The sequence below is a fragment of the Haliaeetus albicilla genome, chromosome 5, assembly GCF_947461875.1.
Source record: "Haliaeetus albicilla chromosome 5, bHalAlb1.1, whole genome shotgun sequence".
Lineage (NCBI taxonomy): Eukaryota > Metazoa > Chordata > Aves > Accipitriformes > Accipitridae > Haliaeetus > Haliaeetus albicilla.
The window spans coordinates 30,479,944-30,497,178 of record NC_091487.1 but is presented as its reverse complement, the minus strand read 5'-3'; the positions used below and the strand labels follow the sequence as shown (position 1 = coordinate 30,497,178).

The window sequence follows — 17,235 nt, the reverse complement described above, 5'->3', positions numbered from 1 at the left end:
ACTTTGGCTGCCCTTGTGCTGAAGTTAGTATGTCCTATGGCGGAACCAAGAGGTGTGAAATATGTTGGTGCCTAAGAATGGAAGTGTCCTACAAACTAAGTATGCATATAGGTGCAGATCCACCTTGCTCATTTTCTTTGAAATGCTTTGAACCCCATATGAAGTTCCAGTTAGATGGGATGGGAACCCTGATCACAACCAGCAGCACAAAAGAAGGCGCAAGAAGAGCATTTATTAGGCACTGGGAGGTACTTTGAGAAAGGAATAGTCTAGACAAAGGAGGTGAGCTCTGTCTTGAGGTAAATATAGGCTATTGTGATGTGAAATAAGGAGGATCTAATTCTTTAAACCTAAAGGTGTAGTAAAACTAGCAGGACAGAGAAGCAAATAAATCAGATGATTCTGATACATAATATTAAAACAGCCATTGTGTCCAGTAAGGATATCTTGAAAATTACAGCTGGACCAGAAGGGAAGCACGATAAGAACATAGATAAGAATTCTGAAAAAATCAACAGGCTTGCAGATGAAGGAACTGTGAATTTTTAAAAAGCCGTCAAGAAGTTGGATAATAAAAAACAGCAGAGAATTGAAGCATTACTTAAAAATTATACTTTCAGACTTCTAGCTGTGTGTATGCACACAGACAGATTAAACTTGTCTCCTTGTGTGCCTTTGAGAAACAGTATAATGACAGTTGACCAACTGTTTCATGAAGTGTTACTTTCTAGAATATACAAGCAAGAAAAATTATTTTTGCTTGAGGAATTTAAAAGACAAATATAGTTAGCTTAATCCAGAATTGGAGCACTTGGCTATTTTTGGAAGATGCCTAAATTCAATCGGCATCTCCTTGTTTAACCTGAAAATTTTCTGAAGTACTGTAAGTCATCTTTCTATGTTTCTCAGAGCTGTACTGGTCTGAAATAGGAAAAAATTGACATGATGAAATGGGGGGTGGGGGGAAAGCCCAGATACTGCAATAGAGCATCTCTGTCTCCCGAGCAGCCCAGTTCGAGTATTCAAGGTTTAAACACTCCTACTAAACAGTGACTGGATCGGACTTCTCAGAAAATGCTATTGCAGCACATTCAATTCCTTTTGTGCAGAAAGAAATTGAATGGTAGTTGGATAAAACACAGAATACCCTGGGGCTGTAGGGTCTCCAACTGAGAAGTCTCCCATGCTAAACAAAGAGAATCTCCGTCCTGGCTTGTTCTTATCTACCAGTGATTATTTCTTTATTTACAACTTCTGGAAGAGGAATGCAAAGTGTTTCTGTCTGTGCTAGTGTTGTAGCACATTTGGGGCATTCTTTTGAAGACAGGATTGAAACCCCTTCCAGCTGTGGAAACCATTGAATCATTGAAACCACTTTTTGCCCTGTGCCACCAAATTATACCTCCTGGTGCTTTTCGAGGATGTCAGTGAATGAGGCTCAGTTTTTTTGAAAGGATTGTTTAGGTGTATATTTACAAGAGAAAACTCTTGGCTATGGATTTGGAAAGCTAAATGGTACGTATAGAAGTTTATTGAAGAAAAGCTTACTAAAATAGCCTTGATGCAGCCAGTAAAGATACAGGTGAATTGTCAAGGCATTAAGAAGAAAGAATTGAGTTAGAAGAGTTGATATCGAATTAATTGGTATAAATTTCCCAGCAGTATGAAGCAGTTAAGTGCTTTCTGTACTTTGAGAATTGTAACAGAATTCCTAGTGTTTCTTGGTAACTTAAAAGGCACACTCAGTGATTGAGGTGTCACAGAGGAGTTATGTATTGATCTGATAATCTAAAATGCATTCAATTACTAGGCTGTGATGGTAAAAAGCCAAAAGATTTCATAAAGCTCTAAAACTTGTGAATTTTTAAATAGAACCATGTACTGTTACAGAGATCTAGCATATAGATAATTTTGCACCCATAAAGGTAACTTGGAGAATTATGGAACTGTAAACTGCTTGTATTCCTTAATGTGTTCTAAATTAACAAAGAAAAAGATCTTGGGTAATGGTGTGATTAGTAGTATGGACGCTTTCATTCAGTGAGTAGCTGTGGGCAAAAAAGATAGCAATGTGATAGGAAGCATACTGGAGTGGAGTGAGCAAGTGTGTCTATATGTGTGTGCCTGCATAATAAAGGTGTACTTTTTTTAATGCTGTTAACCTAGAATGGCTGCTGTAATTATGACGACTCCATAACACGTAGTAAAACAAAGTAATAATGAGAAGCCTGGAGAAATTCCTCTTCCTCACACCCTTCTCCTTTTCTCTTCTTTCCCCGCCCCTTAAAGAAAGACTTGTAAATGATGTGATAATTTACCTTAGAAAAGAAGTGAGGAGAAATGGATGTAAAGTTTATAAAATATAAATGGTAAAAGGGAAAGTATGTTAGAAGATTAAGTCCTTGTCTCATACAGGAGTGTGCCACACCATGAAATTAAAAAATCAGGAATCAATTACAAATGTTTGATTTTTCTGCAAAGTATTTTATTAGTGTGTTGTTGCTTGCCATAGTAAGTTGTTAAGCCCAAATTGTGAAGACAGTTTTTAAAAACATAAATTCTGTGGGTACCAAACCCCAGAATTAAGATTTTTTGATGATTAAAAAAAAGATGCAAATAACAACAGGTTAGTAGAGATCAGGAATAGAATCGTTTTGGGTAAATTATTCCATGAATGCCTGCAGTCAGGTTCTTGTTATCCTACAATGTGGTTTCCTCTGATTCATATTAAATGGAATAGTGGACTCAATATACAACTGGTATTTTGTGTTTTGGTAGTCCTATATCACTATAATGGTTAACATGTTACTTTTTAGGCACTTAAGGTTGGTATTCCTACTTTTGGTTTCTGAATTAGTAATTATGACTGGCTCTGTTTTGCTCTATAGTATATAAACTTGTTTTTGAATATTTTTTTTCTCCTCCCCTTGTAAGGACTATGTACTGAAGGCCTGTACCGTGTTAGTGGGAATAAAACAGATCAAGACAACATTCAGAAGCAGTTTGATCAAGGTAATGACAGATTTTGTTATTTAAAGCCAAACCAGAACTTGAATTCTCCATGGATTATCATATTGCAATATAAAAGGGTTGCACTTTCAAACTGGCTTCCACAGCACAGACTACTTAAAGCTCTGGTAGGTTGTATTGGTATAGTCCAGGTTATTACCAGTGAAGCTGTGTATAAACCAAAGATTGGATAGAATCTTGTTGCAGCTGTCTTTAAGTGCTGTTAAAATATTTTCTAGGAGGTATTCTAGTGTTTAAATGCAGTCCTAGCTGCTCCTTGTGTTAATAGTTCATCAGTCCTAGTCATTAAGGCATTCACTTCCCCCTCTTATCCCCCCAAAAGTAGTACTTCATGATACTTATTTTATTGAAAGCTTCCTTGGATGATACGGATTAACAATTAAATCTTGATAAATTTCTTAACACATCCTTTCTCATGCTAGAATATAGTGGAATATGATTAGAAGATTATGCTGTTCACTTTGGTGTCTTAAAAGAGAGGGTCAGCATTATTTTTTTTCCTTCTGTTTTCTCACATAATTTATGATCTCAGTTGATACTTCAAAATGAAAACACTTATTAAAAGTTCTTGGATATTAATCATGAAGTTGAGCCTATGAAAAATAGTAAAATTCCTCCTCGATGATAAGGAAAATAAATGTACTAGGTTTTTATGCCTCACTATGCTGTTTCAGATAATCTCAATATAATGCTAGATTTTCTTCAGTAACCTTATTAAAGGGTGTTCCAGAGTTTTAGGTGGAGTGGACTTTTGAAAAGTAAACTTAGCATTTTCAAAATTTCAGTTTTTAAGTACTTTAAGTTCTGCAGCTTACGGTGCTTCCACTTCTAGCCTTGGTTTAAAAATTAGATAGCATGGCTTTATTATTATAAATTTCAATTAAAAAAATTCTCTACTTATAAAGCTTCTGTTATTTGGGAATCTGGCAGTAGATTATATGGCCATGTACGGTCACTGGTCTGTTTTGTTGTCCTTTTTTAAAAGGCTTCACGTGGTCACATGAATTCTGCAAATTGCTGTGCCCTGTACCAGTTTTTAACAAAATTTTGGGAAATAGAATTTAAAATTTAGTATTGGACAAAACTGATTAATCAGAAGCCAGTCAATGGCAAGTAGAAAAGCATTTAAGTCTGCATGGAGAATTAGACAACTTTATTTTTCTGATCTTATACTGTTTTCTTATACTGTCATATTTTCTTTTATTTGATTTCATGTGGGTCAAAGTGATGGCAGATTATCCATAGGTTCACCTTTCTGTGCTTTTTTAACAAATGTTTAGCAGCTTTTTCATTTTCAGTGTTTTGAATAAATTCTTGTTTTCTTAAAATACTATGAGGAATGATAACTGTAGGTTTTACTTACACTGCTGTTTAATTTTGTTTTACAGATCATAATATCAGTCTAGAGTCTATGGGAGTAACAGTAAATGCAGTGGCTGGGGCTCTTAAAGCTTTCTTTGCGGATCTGCCAGATCCATTAATTCCTTACTCTTTGCATCAAGAGTTGTTAGAAACATCAAGTAAGTAATAAACAATCTTGTCTTAATCTAATTATGTTATATTGATTGCCCTTATTGCAATTTTTACTTCATTCTAAGTTGAAAGGACTAGCTGCACTGAAATACTTGTTAAATTGCGTAGACGTACATTTTTTAATATTCTTTAAAATTAACTATATGATGAAATTAACTTAATACTTTTTTTTCTAAATAAATTGTGTCTTATTATTTCTCCTTTTCCTAGAAAATTTAGTTGGAGAAATCTACTTTTTTTTTTCCATTCTGTATTAGTGCTGCATATGATGAAAACTCCTGGAAATGTATTACGGTTGTTAACAGGGGGGGAAAACCCCTTGAATTCATAAAGTCTTACATTCAGAGTAGGCTTTAGAAATCAGACACATCTATGGAATATTATGGTAATTCTCTTTTAGATTTTTTTCAAGTTCTTTTTGAACTCCTTATAAGATGAAATGCTTAATTTTGTTTGCCTTACAAACGTTTTACAGACACTTCAAAGTGAAATGACTAAATTCTTCCCTTTTAAAGAGTATCTCTCTTGTATTGGCAGCAAGCTGTTTCAAAAAAAGACTGATATGCATTTTTGCAGGATACAACTGTGACATACAGTATTCTTAACACTTTTTTGTTCAAAACATGAAAATACTAGTGTAAACCCAAGGCTTGGGCCTGGACTTGATTCATATATAGTCCATTAGAAATTTTGTATTTTTGGACGATAGCTGTAGATACCTATTTGTGGTATTTCTGCTGTACTACCCAGGCAAATTCCTTGTTTAATGTAATTAGTTAGGTTTTATTTTTTCTTAAAAGTATATCAGTTAAATTTCAGTCAAAATATGCAATAGCTTAGAATATAAGTGGACTTACTGTTTTAAAGTACCATTAATACGGCCTTAAATTTCTCTTTGGGATATATTGGAGCATTTTTAACATTATTTCTATGGTAATAGGGTACATCAAATTTCTTTTTAGCCATGCAGTCAAGTAATAGAGGTGAGCTTGTATTCCTTTTCATGATACGAATCATCATGTCATCATGGAATAGAAGTATATTCTGCAGAATGTATGGTTCTACAATACTTTAGTGGTATTTTCCATAAATGTTTTAGCAGCAGCATTAGTTGTTTGGTCTTTCTTTTTTTTTTTTAAAAGTTATTTTATTCCATAGTCCTTTCTTACATGTTGCTTATTTCCTCTCTGAAGCATAAGTAATGTCCCTTGGGCCTGTGAAAATCCCTGTTCTTTAAACAGTATATTTAAAATGGCTGCACCAGGCCCACTCATATTTTTTTTTATTATTTGAGTAACTGATAAGCTTAAGATATTCTAAGTTCATGTGCCTGTCTTCCTTTGCCCTAATCTTTTTGAAACTTCAGTCCAAATAAATCTTACAGATATATCTAAGTCATAACATTTTGCAAGCAGAGGAAAATCTAGCAAGAAATGGCCCTGTCACATTGTTAGTTCTCATTCTACAAGCCAACAATGAGCTCATCAAGTGATTCTTTGCTGTTAAACACAGATAAACAATTCTGCTTAAATACAGAAAAATATTTTTGTGTTTAGATAGTTACCTCTATAATAAAAAAGTTATTCTATGCAATAATATATGCAGATAGGAATTTTATCAAATATTTTCTCACTTAATATTTCTCTATGGGTATCTTATATGTACCATTATGCTAGGAAAAAGACTTAGCAGCGCTTTATTCAGTATGTCACTTATTTCTATAGAAATCATGGATAAGACAGAACGGCTACATGAGTTAAAAGAAATTGTGAAGAAATTCCACCCAGTGAACTATGATGTCTTCAAATATGTAATAACTCATCTAAACAGGTTTAGTATTTTTCTACTAACATTTTGTTTAATTTGTAACAATTGCAAAAAAGATTGTGTTAGTAACAATTAATTGACTGCTAGAATTGAAAATTTCATGCTGCATTGCTTGTGTTAATAGAAATGTGGAAAATGAAACTAAGAGGTTAATTAGAAAAGGTTTGTATATTCTGTTCTCAAATTTTATTGATGTATGAATATCTGGTATCATCACTACTATGAAGTTATAAGAATGATTGGTGTACAAACTTCGTTATTCAGCAATCTGTCACTTAAAGTTTAGCCTGTGATATTTTTTTCTGCATTTTTAGACAGAATGACAGAACTGTTGAGGTTGTAAGGGACCTTTGGAGATTTAGTCCAACCCCCATTGCTTTGACAACTAGCAAACTAGATTGCCCAGGACAGTGTCCAGTTGGGTTTTCAGTATGTCCAAGGAGGGAGACTCCACAATCTCTCTGGGCAGCCTGTGCTAGTAGTGCTCAGTCACACTCACAGTAAAAAGTCTTTTCTTATGCTCAGCTAGAATTTCCTGTGTTTGTGCCTGTTGCTTTTTGTCCTGTCACTAGACACCACTCATTTGAGAGATCTTCAGTCTCTTTCACTGGGCTTGCTCCCGTATGTCCATGTGTCTGTCGTGCTGGAGAGCTCAGAGCTGGACCCCATACTCCAGATGTGGCCTTTGCAGTGCTGAGTAGAGGGGAAGGATCACCTCCCTAGACCTGCTGGCAGCACTCCTAATGCAACCTAGGATGCCGTTGGCCTTCTTTGCCACAGGGGCACACTGCTGGCTCATGTTCAATTTGTTGTCCACCAGGACTTTCAGGTCCTTCTCTGCAATAGTGCTTTTCAGTCAGACAATTTTGTGTATATACGCCAGGCTTTTCGTGACATTTAAGTTGTTAAATTGTTCTGGAGTAGTGTGTGTTCTCCTGGTTTTGCAGGTATTTGTAACGATCTAACTGGGCATGTAATGTGGGGGCAGAAATGAGACCTTTTAACTTGCTTGTTTAGTCAACAGAATGTAGGTGCTCTCTTGCAGTTTGGAAGGAGTCTGTCCACTGAACGTATGAGAAACTTTAAAATTTGGGCATCTACTTTTACACTTCTCTGTCATGTATACAACTTGCTAATGCTTTATGAAGTTATCCATTTTCCTTTGCAGGGAAATGGATCAGTTTTTCCATTGCAATCTTGCTAAATACAAATTTAGGCCTAAAATAGATCAATTCATATCAACTGATAAAATTATTCCATGAATTTACATATTACAGAATTGTAAGATGTGCTTGCGTGTGTCTGAAATAAAACAAAACAGCTCAAACTTGACCTAGCTATTAGTTACCTGAAATGTTTCAATAGTTGGTAATGGACCTGATAGAAATTTTTGTGGAAGAGTGGCAATCTCTGAATTGTCAGAAGTCTTCAGCTGGTCACCTGTTTGCATAGCATAGCTGAATGTACAGTGTCAAGTAGCTGGATTGCTGCAAGTAGAAGAGCTAAATATAATTTTAAAAAATCTTGAATAGGTTCTAATGCACATGTATCTACAGAACTTACTGGAGAATGTAAGTGATGTACACTGGCTTTTGCTCTCCAGTCCACTCTTTCTTTTAACGATGATTTACATTGCAGGTAGCTAGTAACAAACTAATCTTTTCTTAATTAAGAAAGGCTGTGATTTTTTTTGTCTCATTTGCAGTGTCAGGTAGTTGCGTTCCATTCAACAAAAAAACTACTTGAATGTAAGCAATTGCATGGAGAGAGAGAGAGAGAGGTAGATATAGGTGGATACAGGATCTTAAAGGGAACTTGTAAAGAATTTAGTTACAGCCTATTTTTAAGAGATTAATCTGTGGTAAATTACTGCTCATATATAATTGAAATGGAAGTGTTCATCAAATGAATAGTTTGTTAAATGACGTAAAACACTCTTCTGTATGATGGAAGAGTTCTCATCACAAACTGATGTTGTAAATGCTTTGTTTTTACATCATATGTCATTAGAGTAAGAAATGTGGTATTGTTGTATAGTTAATAGTGGTTGGTGACTGATACTATTTTGGTGTGTCCACAAGCACAGGACTTGGTTATTGAAACAAAAAATACAAGTATTATCAAGATGAGTTTGCTATTGAAATACGAGAGACCAATAACCATAATAAATGGGAACAGTGAGGTGCATTTTTCTGTAGTGTGATAAGCACCTTTCAGAGCATACTAGGTATCTAATTGTGGTTGATTAACTGTAAGCAGAAGAGAGTTTTAAAGATAGAGTTGAAACAGGACAGTGTTGGATTGACATTGTTTTTTTTTATATTGCTTGTGGTTTATGTTTGTTCTTTGATAATGACTTCCTTTATACATATGGGCTGATATGGCATAATATGCTTCTGAAGTCTGGGAAAACATAGGTGTACAGCTTTTAAAGTCTGATCATAGAGCAGGCTAACAGCCTGAAGTTCCTGAAGAGTTTGCAGTGGAGGAAGGTGGCAGGATCAAGAGAAACGGACTCTTCATTTTTCATTTTAAGTCAACATAAAAGAAGGTGAATAGACATTTGCTAAGCACTTACAAGAAGATTCTACAGTATTTTGGGAAAGTTTGGTAGGAGATGGCATACAGGTTCATAGGTTTTTGTTTACCCTTAGAAAGGACAGAGGTAAAGTTTAAACACGAGAGAGAATAAAGTTGATTGTTTATTGTATTTAATCTAGTTGTGAGCCGCAACTGAGAAAGAGGCGCAATGCTCTTATTTTCTCACTTCTAGACATAGGTTTCCACTGCTTCATTTGTTGGATCTAATGATTATGCAGCTGCAGCATGTTGTAAAGGAAAACAGAAATAGTGGAAATCTAATTTTCTGTAGGATACACTAGCTGATCTCAGACACCCTGTGGCCACCCTGTGGTCTGATGCCAGAAAGTTGGTGGAGAGGGAGAAGGAAGAGGGGAAAACTTAAACTCTTTAATAAAAAAGCTAAGCAAAATGTAGGCTTACATTTATATTTTCGGGTTCTTTGATCCTTAAATGAAGTTAAAATGCAGTTCTTTTAGGAAAGAGATTATGAATATTACTGTCACTCAGAAGTAGTATACAAATATCCTTTGGACCAAACTTATTCAAAACAGATCGAGAGGCAATATTTGTGTACCCTCACACTATTTGGAATAAGTAATGCGCATGCTAAAATGGAAGTCTACCCTTTATAGTTACCACTATATATGCATTGTAAATGAGTGAAAATATTTTCTTATAGCATCAATTCTAGTGTTTACTATGGTTTTCACAGCTTTTGAATCTATGGACTACAGCCAGCTGTCAGAAATTCTTGCAGTCTGCTCTTGTTAATCATCAAAATTGTAACTGACAAGTTGCTGAAGTTTCATTTTCCATCTATTTCTGCAGGACAACTGTAGCTCGGTTACCTTTGTGCTCTCTACTGTATATATAGGAATTGCATGTTCCCAGATGAATGAATATCTTAGGTGTTTGTCAGATTTCTTAACACATTATTTTTAATGTATCTCTCAATACTTCTAGATAAAATTGTGATGTTACTTTAGAATGCAGAGTATTTTTAGAAAACAAAGTATCCTGGCTCTTTCTAGCCTATTACTATGAAAAGCAGTGCATTTTTTCTGGGGAGGCATTTAATTGTAGATAATAAATTTGGTAACAGGATGGTTTGCTGGTTTGGTTTTTTTTTTTCTTCTTCTAATATAGTATTGTAATAATGAATTTAGATCATAAGTGAAAAATCTGCTCCAGCACCTGCTTAAAAGCAGGAAACTTCTAGGAACAGAAACCCAGTTGGAAACCTTTGTGTTATACATTGAAAAATAAAACAAAATTAAAGTGTGTTGGTATTAGTGAAATTTCCACTGATTATGTTCTTTACAGCTTGGCCAAATTCTCATGCTGGCCAGTATGAAAAAACCTGCAGAGATGTGCTTTAATCAACACTTAATTTTTTGGTTTTGTGTTTATTTTTAACATGTGATCTAATGTGATGCCTTTCTCTTTGAGTACCACAGATGTTAATATCTGACTGTCCTACAGTAAGAAGCCATTTCTGTCATTTTTCTTCTAGATGTTTTAATGGATGAAATTTTAATTTTATGAAATCCAGTAGCTGGTTGATAAATTCAGAGTTTGTTTGTGATTGTCACTTCAAAATCTTGGTGGAATGTTGAATTTCTTTCCTGATTAAAACTTAATCGGATTTATATTTGTCAGCTATCCAAATCTGGAAAAGTCATGGTTTCTAATTTTTCTTCTGCATAACCACTTAAAAAAACCCCAGGAATGATTGTTTTAATGGATAGCTGGAGGAAAGTAACAGAAGTCTTGAGATTGTTTGATAATAATGCTTACAGTTAGAACGCTATGAAAATATTTGTAGTTGATTGCATACCGGTATTAATTCATTCTGTGTATGTCATTCTCATTTCAGGGTTAGTCAGCAATGTAAAACCAACTTAATGACTGCTGATAACTTGTCGATTTGTTTCTGGCCTACTTTGATGAGACCTGATTTTGAAAACAGAGAGTTTCTTTCTACCACCAAAATCCACCAGTCGGTTATAGAGACCTTCATTCAACAGTGTCAATTTTTCTTTTACAATGGAGAGATCGTAGAAGCACCTAACCCAGTGGCATGTCAGCCACCGCCTTCCAACACAGTGCAGATGGTGGAACCAATGGTACCTCTGCAGTTACCACCACCACTGCAGCCTCAGCTGATACAGTCACAATTACCAGCAGACCCTCTTGGTATTATATAAATAGAAGATGATTGCAGGCAGCCTAGCACTGGACAGTAAAGACAAGCTATAGACATGCATGTTTCAGGATACAATAATGTACTTCATATTTATGAAAAATAATTCCCATCCAGCTGATTGGACATCTTTTTGTTATATCCCATACTGTGTTCCTCATTTGTACACACTGCAGATAAAAACTATGTGATAAGCATGACTGGAGAGGTTTAATTTTTAAAAGCAAAAATAGCTATAAAGTACAAAGCTGCTGCTGCATGATACCTTATTGCAATCACTATATCATTCCTGTGACGGTTTGTCACAATATATTGTGAATAAAATTTTTCTATAGAAATTTAATGATTTAAAAATTACATTTATGAAACATTCAATGCTTACAGCCTGCTTTATGGCTGTTTTTGTTATTTAACATGCTATTTTTGGCAATTTTATTCACATTCAAGCGTTCTGTGTAAACAACTAAAGCCCAGCTATAGTTTATTTTGTAATCTCCTGGCTACTTATGTGACGGTATGCTTAGGATGGTTTATGGAAGAATGCAAAATGCACTGTTGAGAATTTTACAATCCCTCACCATCCATCTTTACTTGTAAGTAAACCTGTGGACAGTTTGTTAAGGGTGGGTGAACTTGCTTATTATTTCTTACAGCACAATACCAAGGACATGCTTGTTGTAAAAGTGAGTTTCAAATATTGTACAAAAATTTTGATGTTGCCTACTTATTTCTTTGTTCCATTACTGAACTAAACATTTTGTAAAACTGTTAATTCTGTAAACAGCTGCATGTTTAAAAGATCATTGATGGTCTTGTAAACTTAATCTAATATATTTTAGATATTTTAATTTTTCCCACTTGGGAATACATGTAGTGTTTAGAAAATAGTTCATGACATTTTCATATAAGGTTATATAACTTTTCATACATAAACATGGATTTTGTTGTAGTAAAATTCTCTAAACCAAACAATGTTTTAATCTAGGACTTCAATTAATCTATTCTTTAAATCTATTTTTATGTGACCCTTTAAAGATATACAAAAATGCATTGCTAATACATAGCAATAAATACTTTGGGTACTGACAATTAACCTCTTTGGAGTGTGTATATATAAAAATCACATAAACTTGTATTCATATTTTTTTCCTGTGGTATGTTGTACTAAAAATTCAAATGACTGATTTTTTTTTTTTCCCCACCATATTTTTAAATTATCTTTTTTTTTTTTTCCCCTGCTTATTTTACTTTTACTTTGGTACCGATTTTGCTGTAAAAGAATGCTGCTTAATTTAAACAAATCTTTTGGTTAAATATTTTGTTAGTGGTAAAAAATTTAGAAGGTTACAAATCATAGCAAAGGGGAGACCATAGATAAACACTACCTGTGAGACTTTTCATAGCAGCTTTTTTTCCTTCATGCTCAAAATATACCTTTTTAGGTCTGCACAGAAGAAAACAGTTTTGGCTCATTCAGCTGCTAGAATGTTTTGTGTAGTTTAAAAAAAAAAAAAGCTTTATGATGGTCACTGTTGTAATCTTCACTTATAGCAAGATTTAAGATCGTCTTGTATGTATTATAGTAAATAGATGATTTTGAGAATTAAGGCTTTTAAGAGTTTGATTTGCTCCATTTTCCCAAAATAAAAATTGCCTTTCCCACTTATGTCCTAGGTATTGTACTTCTAATTATGACTTGGATTATCATTCTAGATTACTATGATACCATAAACCTGGCTGCTGTTTGAAGTACATGTACATTATAAATTATCTTGATATTGTGTTATATTCTTGCAAGTAATTATCTTTTCTAAGAAAACATAAACAAAAAAGAAAAGTCAACCCTATTCCTATTGCAAAGCACACAGGAATTAATAGTACAATAAAGTCTGTCCTGTAAATTGTAGTATTCTTAACTTGTTCTACTTCACCTTTTGTCTATATAGCTTTTATTTATAGTTGTCAGTCTAATCTTGGCATGTTTAGCAAAGAAAATGAAACTTCAAGAGTTTTATAAACTATTTCTAGGTTGCTAAAGAATTTATTTTTCTACTGTATATGGTATAGACAAAGCATCACCTGTACAGGAAACAAGTCTATTTCTAATAGAAGTAAGCTTAAAAATAAATGCCAGTCATATCCCTATTTAAAAGTTCTAACTATAAAGTATCTCCAGTCTTTGTAATGTGAATTACATTTTAAACTTTCTACAAGTTCCAAGTTGTTTGCCATAATATTTAACTAATCTTTGAATACTAATTTTTAGAGTAATTTACATTCCATTTCATGACAAACTTTCATGTTGAACTTGTGTTCAGAAGTGTTTGCAGTATCATTTATTTCTTGTGTATGTTGTTATGGCTAAATCACATCATGATTTTTAAAAATCTTAACACTTATATTTGGCCAAATATGAAAGTTTTATTACATTTACTGGATGAAATGTAAAAAGAGAAATAATAAGAAAGCATGGCATGTGGCGCTTGATTGTCACATGGAAAAGTCCCTGCATACTCTTTGCATTATAGAAGTGTTATATGCAGGAATGTGGATATGTGTGTATGTGTAATATATACACTTTGATATTTTTTATGTGTTTGTGTGTTTGGGTACACAACCACATATGCACAGACTTGCATGCACATACACCCACATAGTAAAGTTTTTAAAAGATACTAGAAAATTATACCATCGTTATTAAAGATTTATAATAGAGCTTTCTCTATTATTATTTTTATTAGTGCTATAAAATGAGGAAGCATGTCATTATATACGAATTCCTCATACTTTGGCTCATGTAGTCCCTTCTAGTTTTAATGAAAATCCAAACAATAATAACTATATTTTTTAATGTGAGCATTTTTACAGTAATATCTATCTTGATAAAGATACAAATGTATATTATTTTTGGTTGAGCATCTCAGTGACACTTTATGGAGTAGTTTGTCTTTTTTCTGTAATATTGATATAGACATACTGCAGTGTATTGTCTTTCAATGTTTTAGCAATTTTAAAATCCCAAGCCTGAGTTACAAAAGTGCCATTTTAAGTAATGCTTAACAGGTTATTTCAAAATTCCTTACCCTCCATGATCTTGTGGAATTTTAACATATATAGTGTAAATAGATTGCAGACATCAACTTAAGTGAAAATACACTTTTTTCTTGTTGTATATTTTCTCCATTATTTGAATCCTGGTTGCTAGGAAATTATAGGTATGTTTAATTTTAGTTGCTGGAGTTTAGCTTCCAATATTTATGATAAATATAGAAAAACTATCAATTGGAGATTTAAAAAAATTGGCCTTAGCTTACGTGCTTATTTCAGTTTTTTTCAGTAATTGTGATGCTGTTTGTCAACTGAAAAAATTACACGTATATAAAAAAATTTTGAAGTCAAAATTTTGTTCTTTGTTTATAATGTAATCTTTTGTTGCTACATCAGCAGAATACTGCAGTGAATTAAGTATCAGTGAAGCTTATTCTGTATAAAAGATGCAACGAATAAAATACTAAGATGCTTACTGTGTAGAATGTTCAGTTTAGTTGCCTACTAAATTTTTAAAGGCAAAAGCACCCTATCTTTCACATACACAGAGATGAAATGTAGCAGTAAATCTTGCTAAACCGAGTGCACCAAGTGTGTGAGGCATTCTGGGGGGGGGAGGGTGTTTCTTCTTGCCTTGGATGAGTCTTTTAAACTGCTGAATTTTGGAAGGGATTCTGACAATGGTGAAGACTTGTCTGTAGGTAATGCACCCCCCCAAGATGGATATGTGCATACACTAGGGAACAGACCTCAAAAGTGACAGTGTAAGATGTTCTATTTTGCTGTGCAGTGCATGTGAAATTCTGTGACTCATGTGACCTCTTACATTTTTCACCTGGTTGAGCTGCTCATCAGGAAAGGCTGTGATTATGCAAAGCAGTTTTTCAGTTTTCTACCATGCTAAAGGAATGGGTCTCTTAAAATTTTTTTTCCTACAGAATCCTTAAACCTGAAGTAAAAACTGTGGGGTTTGAGGTCAGCTTTAAATTTTCAGAGTTGTATGTTATTGGTTGTAACACTGCTAACTATATGGGATAAATCCAACTTTGATAATAGTACTGTTTTTAATTCTTGTGCATGCGACACCTATGCTTAGTTTGTTTCTTCAGAGCATCTTAAGTCATATGGCCAATGCAGAAATAACTGCAAAAACTTCCTGGCAGCCTTCAAATCTGAACACTGTTCAGGTTTTATTATATATCTTAACCCTTTTAGACACTGGAGCATTTTAATCTCAAATAACATGCTATATTTAGCATCTTAAATATAACTTACCTATAACATACTCAGTGTGCAAACCTCAGTTTTTTTAGATTGCTTTATCAAAAAAATCCCTGCTGAATCCGAAGCATAATCCAGTGTTCAGGCTCTACAGCAGACCACAAGTTTCTGGTGAATAGCTTCTTCCTAGAGAACCAAAGTGTAACATTAGTGTTCACTTGTGTCAAAGTCAGTCCTTCAACTAATTCATAGTTTCCATAGAATCGGAAGGGTTGAATTTAATCTGTCATCATGGCTAGTGAAAGCGAACACTTCCTTCCTTTTCTTATTGACAATTTCTTTCCCGAGTGTGTAGATGGTGCATGTTATGGCTGTTGCCCACATGTTTCTCATCTTCCTTATAAAATGCAACGCATGTGCGTTTAGACCTGGTATTTTTGTTGCTGAATTGAGTGTCATTGGTGCCTAGCCAACATTCTGGTGCTTTTATATTACAGAATAGGGTTTAATATACCTGATTACATTAATAATAATTTGTCTGTTACTGTTTTTTATTTCATGTGATATAGAAAATACAGAGAATTAAATAATTTCCCTGAATGCCTGCAGTGCAGTAATTGTGGATTTTCAGTCTTAGAGTGTGATAATAATGAAAGGCCATTGTTGCTTCTACTTACAAGCTGTTTGAGTTAAGAAAAGATGGGAAGGGAATCTCGTGGTGGTACTTCTAGCCATGACTGCATGTCAGTGCTTCAGGGGTAGATACACTGACTTGAAGAGTACCTCCGGCTGCTTATGTGACTGACTGATTTATATAGTGTAGCTGTAGCTTGTATTTTCCCTGGAATTACGGTATCATAATCTATCTGTTCTTACAGATTTTTCTGCTTCACAACTAAAGAAGGGAAGGGAAGGCGAAGTAGCCGTTCTCATCCCTTCCTGCCATTCTGTCAGCCTTGCCACTGATGAGAATTGTCAGGGGCTCCTAAATTGCTCTTGCAGGGTTTTACTGAATTAAAAGTAGAAAATGTACAGTGTGGTAAGTTATGAGTTGAAGTTCTTTGGTTAACTGACACTGAGTGTGATGAATTGGTGAAGCATCTGGAAAAAATCAAGTTGCGCTATTAAATTACAAGTGGTGTGGTCTCCCCTTGAAGGTTCCACCCTTGGTACTTGGGAGTGCAACCTGAGTTTCTGCAGTGACTGCCCTTACTTGGTCATATGACCCTGTGCAAGTTGGGAATGAAGAAGAGATCAAGAAACCTACCTCAAAAATCATGTACTTTGAACAGCTGCCTCTTAAAAGAGTTGGGTGAAATTATTAAACATAGAATGTAGCAAAAAAAAATATGGAGAATGAAATGTCCATGGTTCATTATTGAAATATGTATGTATAGAAACAGACTTTTTTTAACTTAGTAAAGAAATGGATGTTGATACAGTGGTTCTGACGTAGTAACAGGTGGCCAGCCTGCTACAGGTAAATATTGCTAACAATTCAGGTGTCAGGTTTTGAAAACTGAATGTAAACGTATGTATCTCATTTTGATATCCTATCTGCGAGTTGTCTAGCTCTAACGGTTTAATTTTGTTATCCTCTGTGGTCACACAAATAAGCCTGATTTTATGTCCTTTATTTAACTGTATTTGAGTTGAAAAGTTTTTTTATCTCTTCACAGATGACTGCTTTCTTTATTCTTTCTTCTCTTAGTATTTCTTTTCTTATTTAATCAGCCTTAAAGTCAAAACTTACAATTTATAACATGATCATAATACTTGTCTCCTGTAAA

At 34.2% G+C, this 17,235-nt stretch overlaps 1 protein-coding gene across 1 annotated transcript in view; it reads left to right on the top strand.

Annotated features, from left to right (window-relative positions):
- Nucleotides 1-14,699, top strand: part of ARHGAP5 (Rho GTPase activating protein 5) — a 50,155-nt gene extending 35,456 nt beyond the window's left edge. Inside the window, exons 5-8 of the mRNA XM_069784018.1 lie at nt 2,935-3,012; nt 4,419-4,550; nt 6,288-6,393; nt 10,850-14,699. Coding sequence (XP_069640119.1) covers nt 2,935-3,012; nt 4,419-4,550; nt 6,288-6,393; nt 10,850-11,180 — 647 coding nt within the window. The 3' untranslated portion in view covers nt 11,181-14,699. The remainder of the gene's footprint in view (nt 1-2,934; nt 3,013-4,418; nt 4,551-6,287; nt 6,394-10,849) is intronic.
- The last annotated feature ends 2,536 nt before the right edge of the window (nt 14,700-17,235 follow it).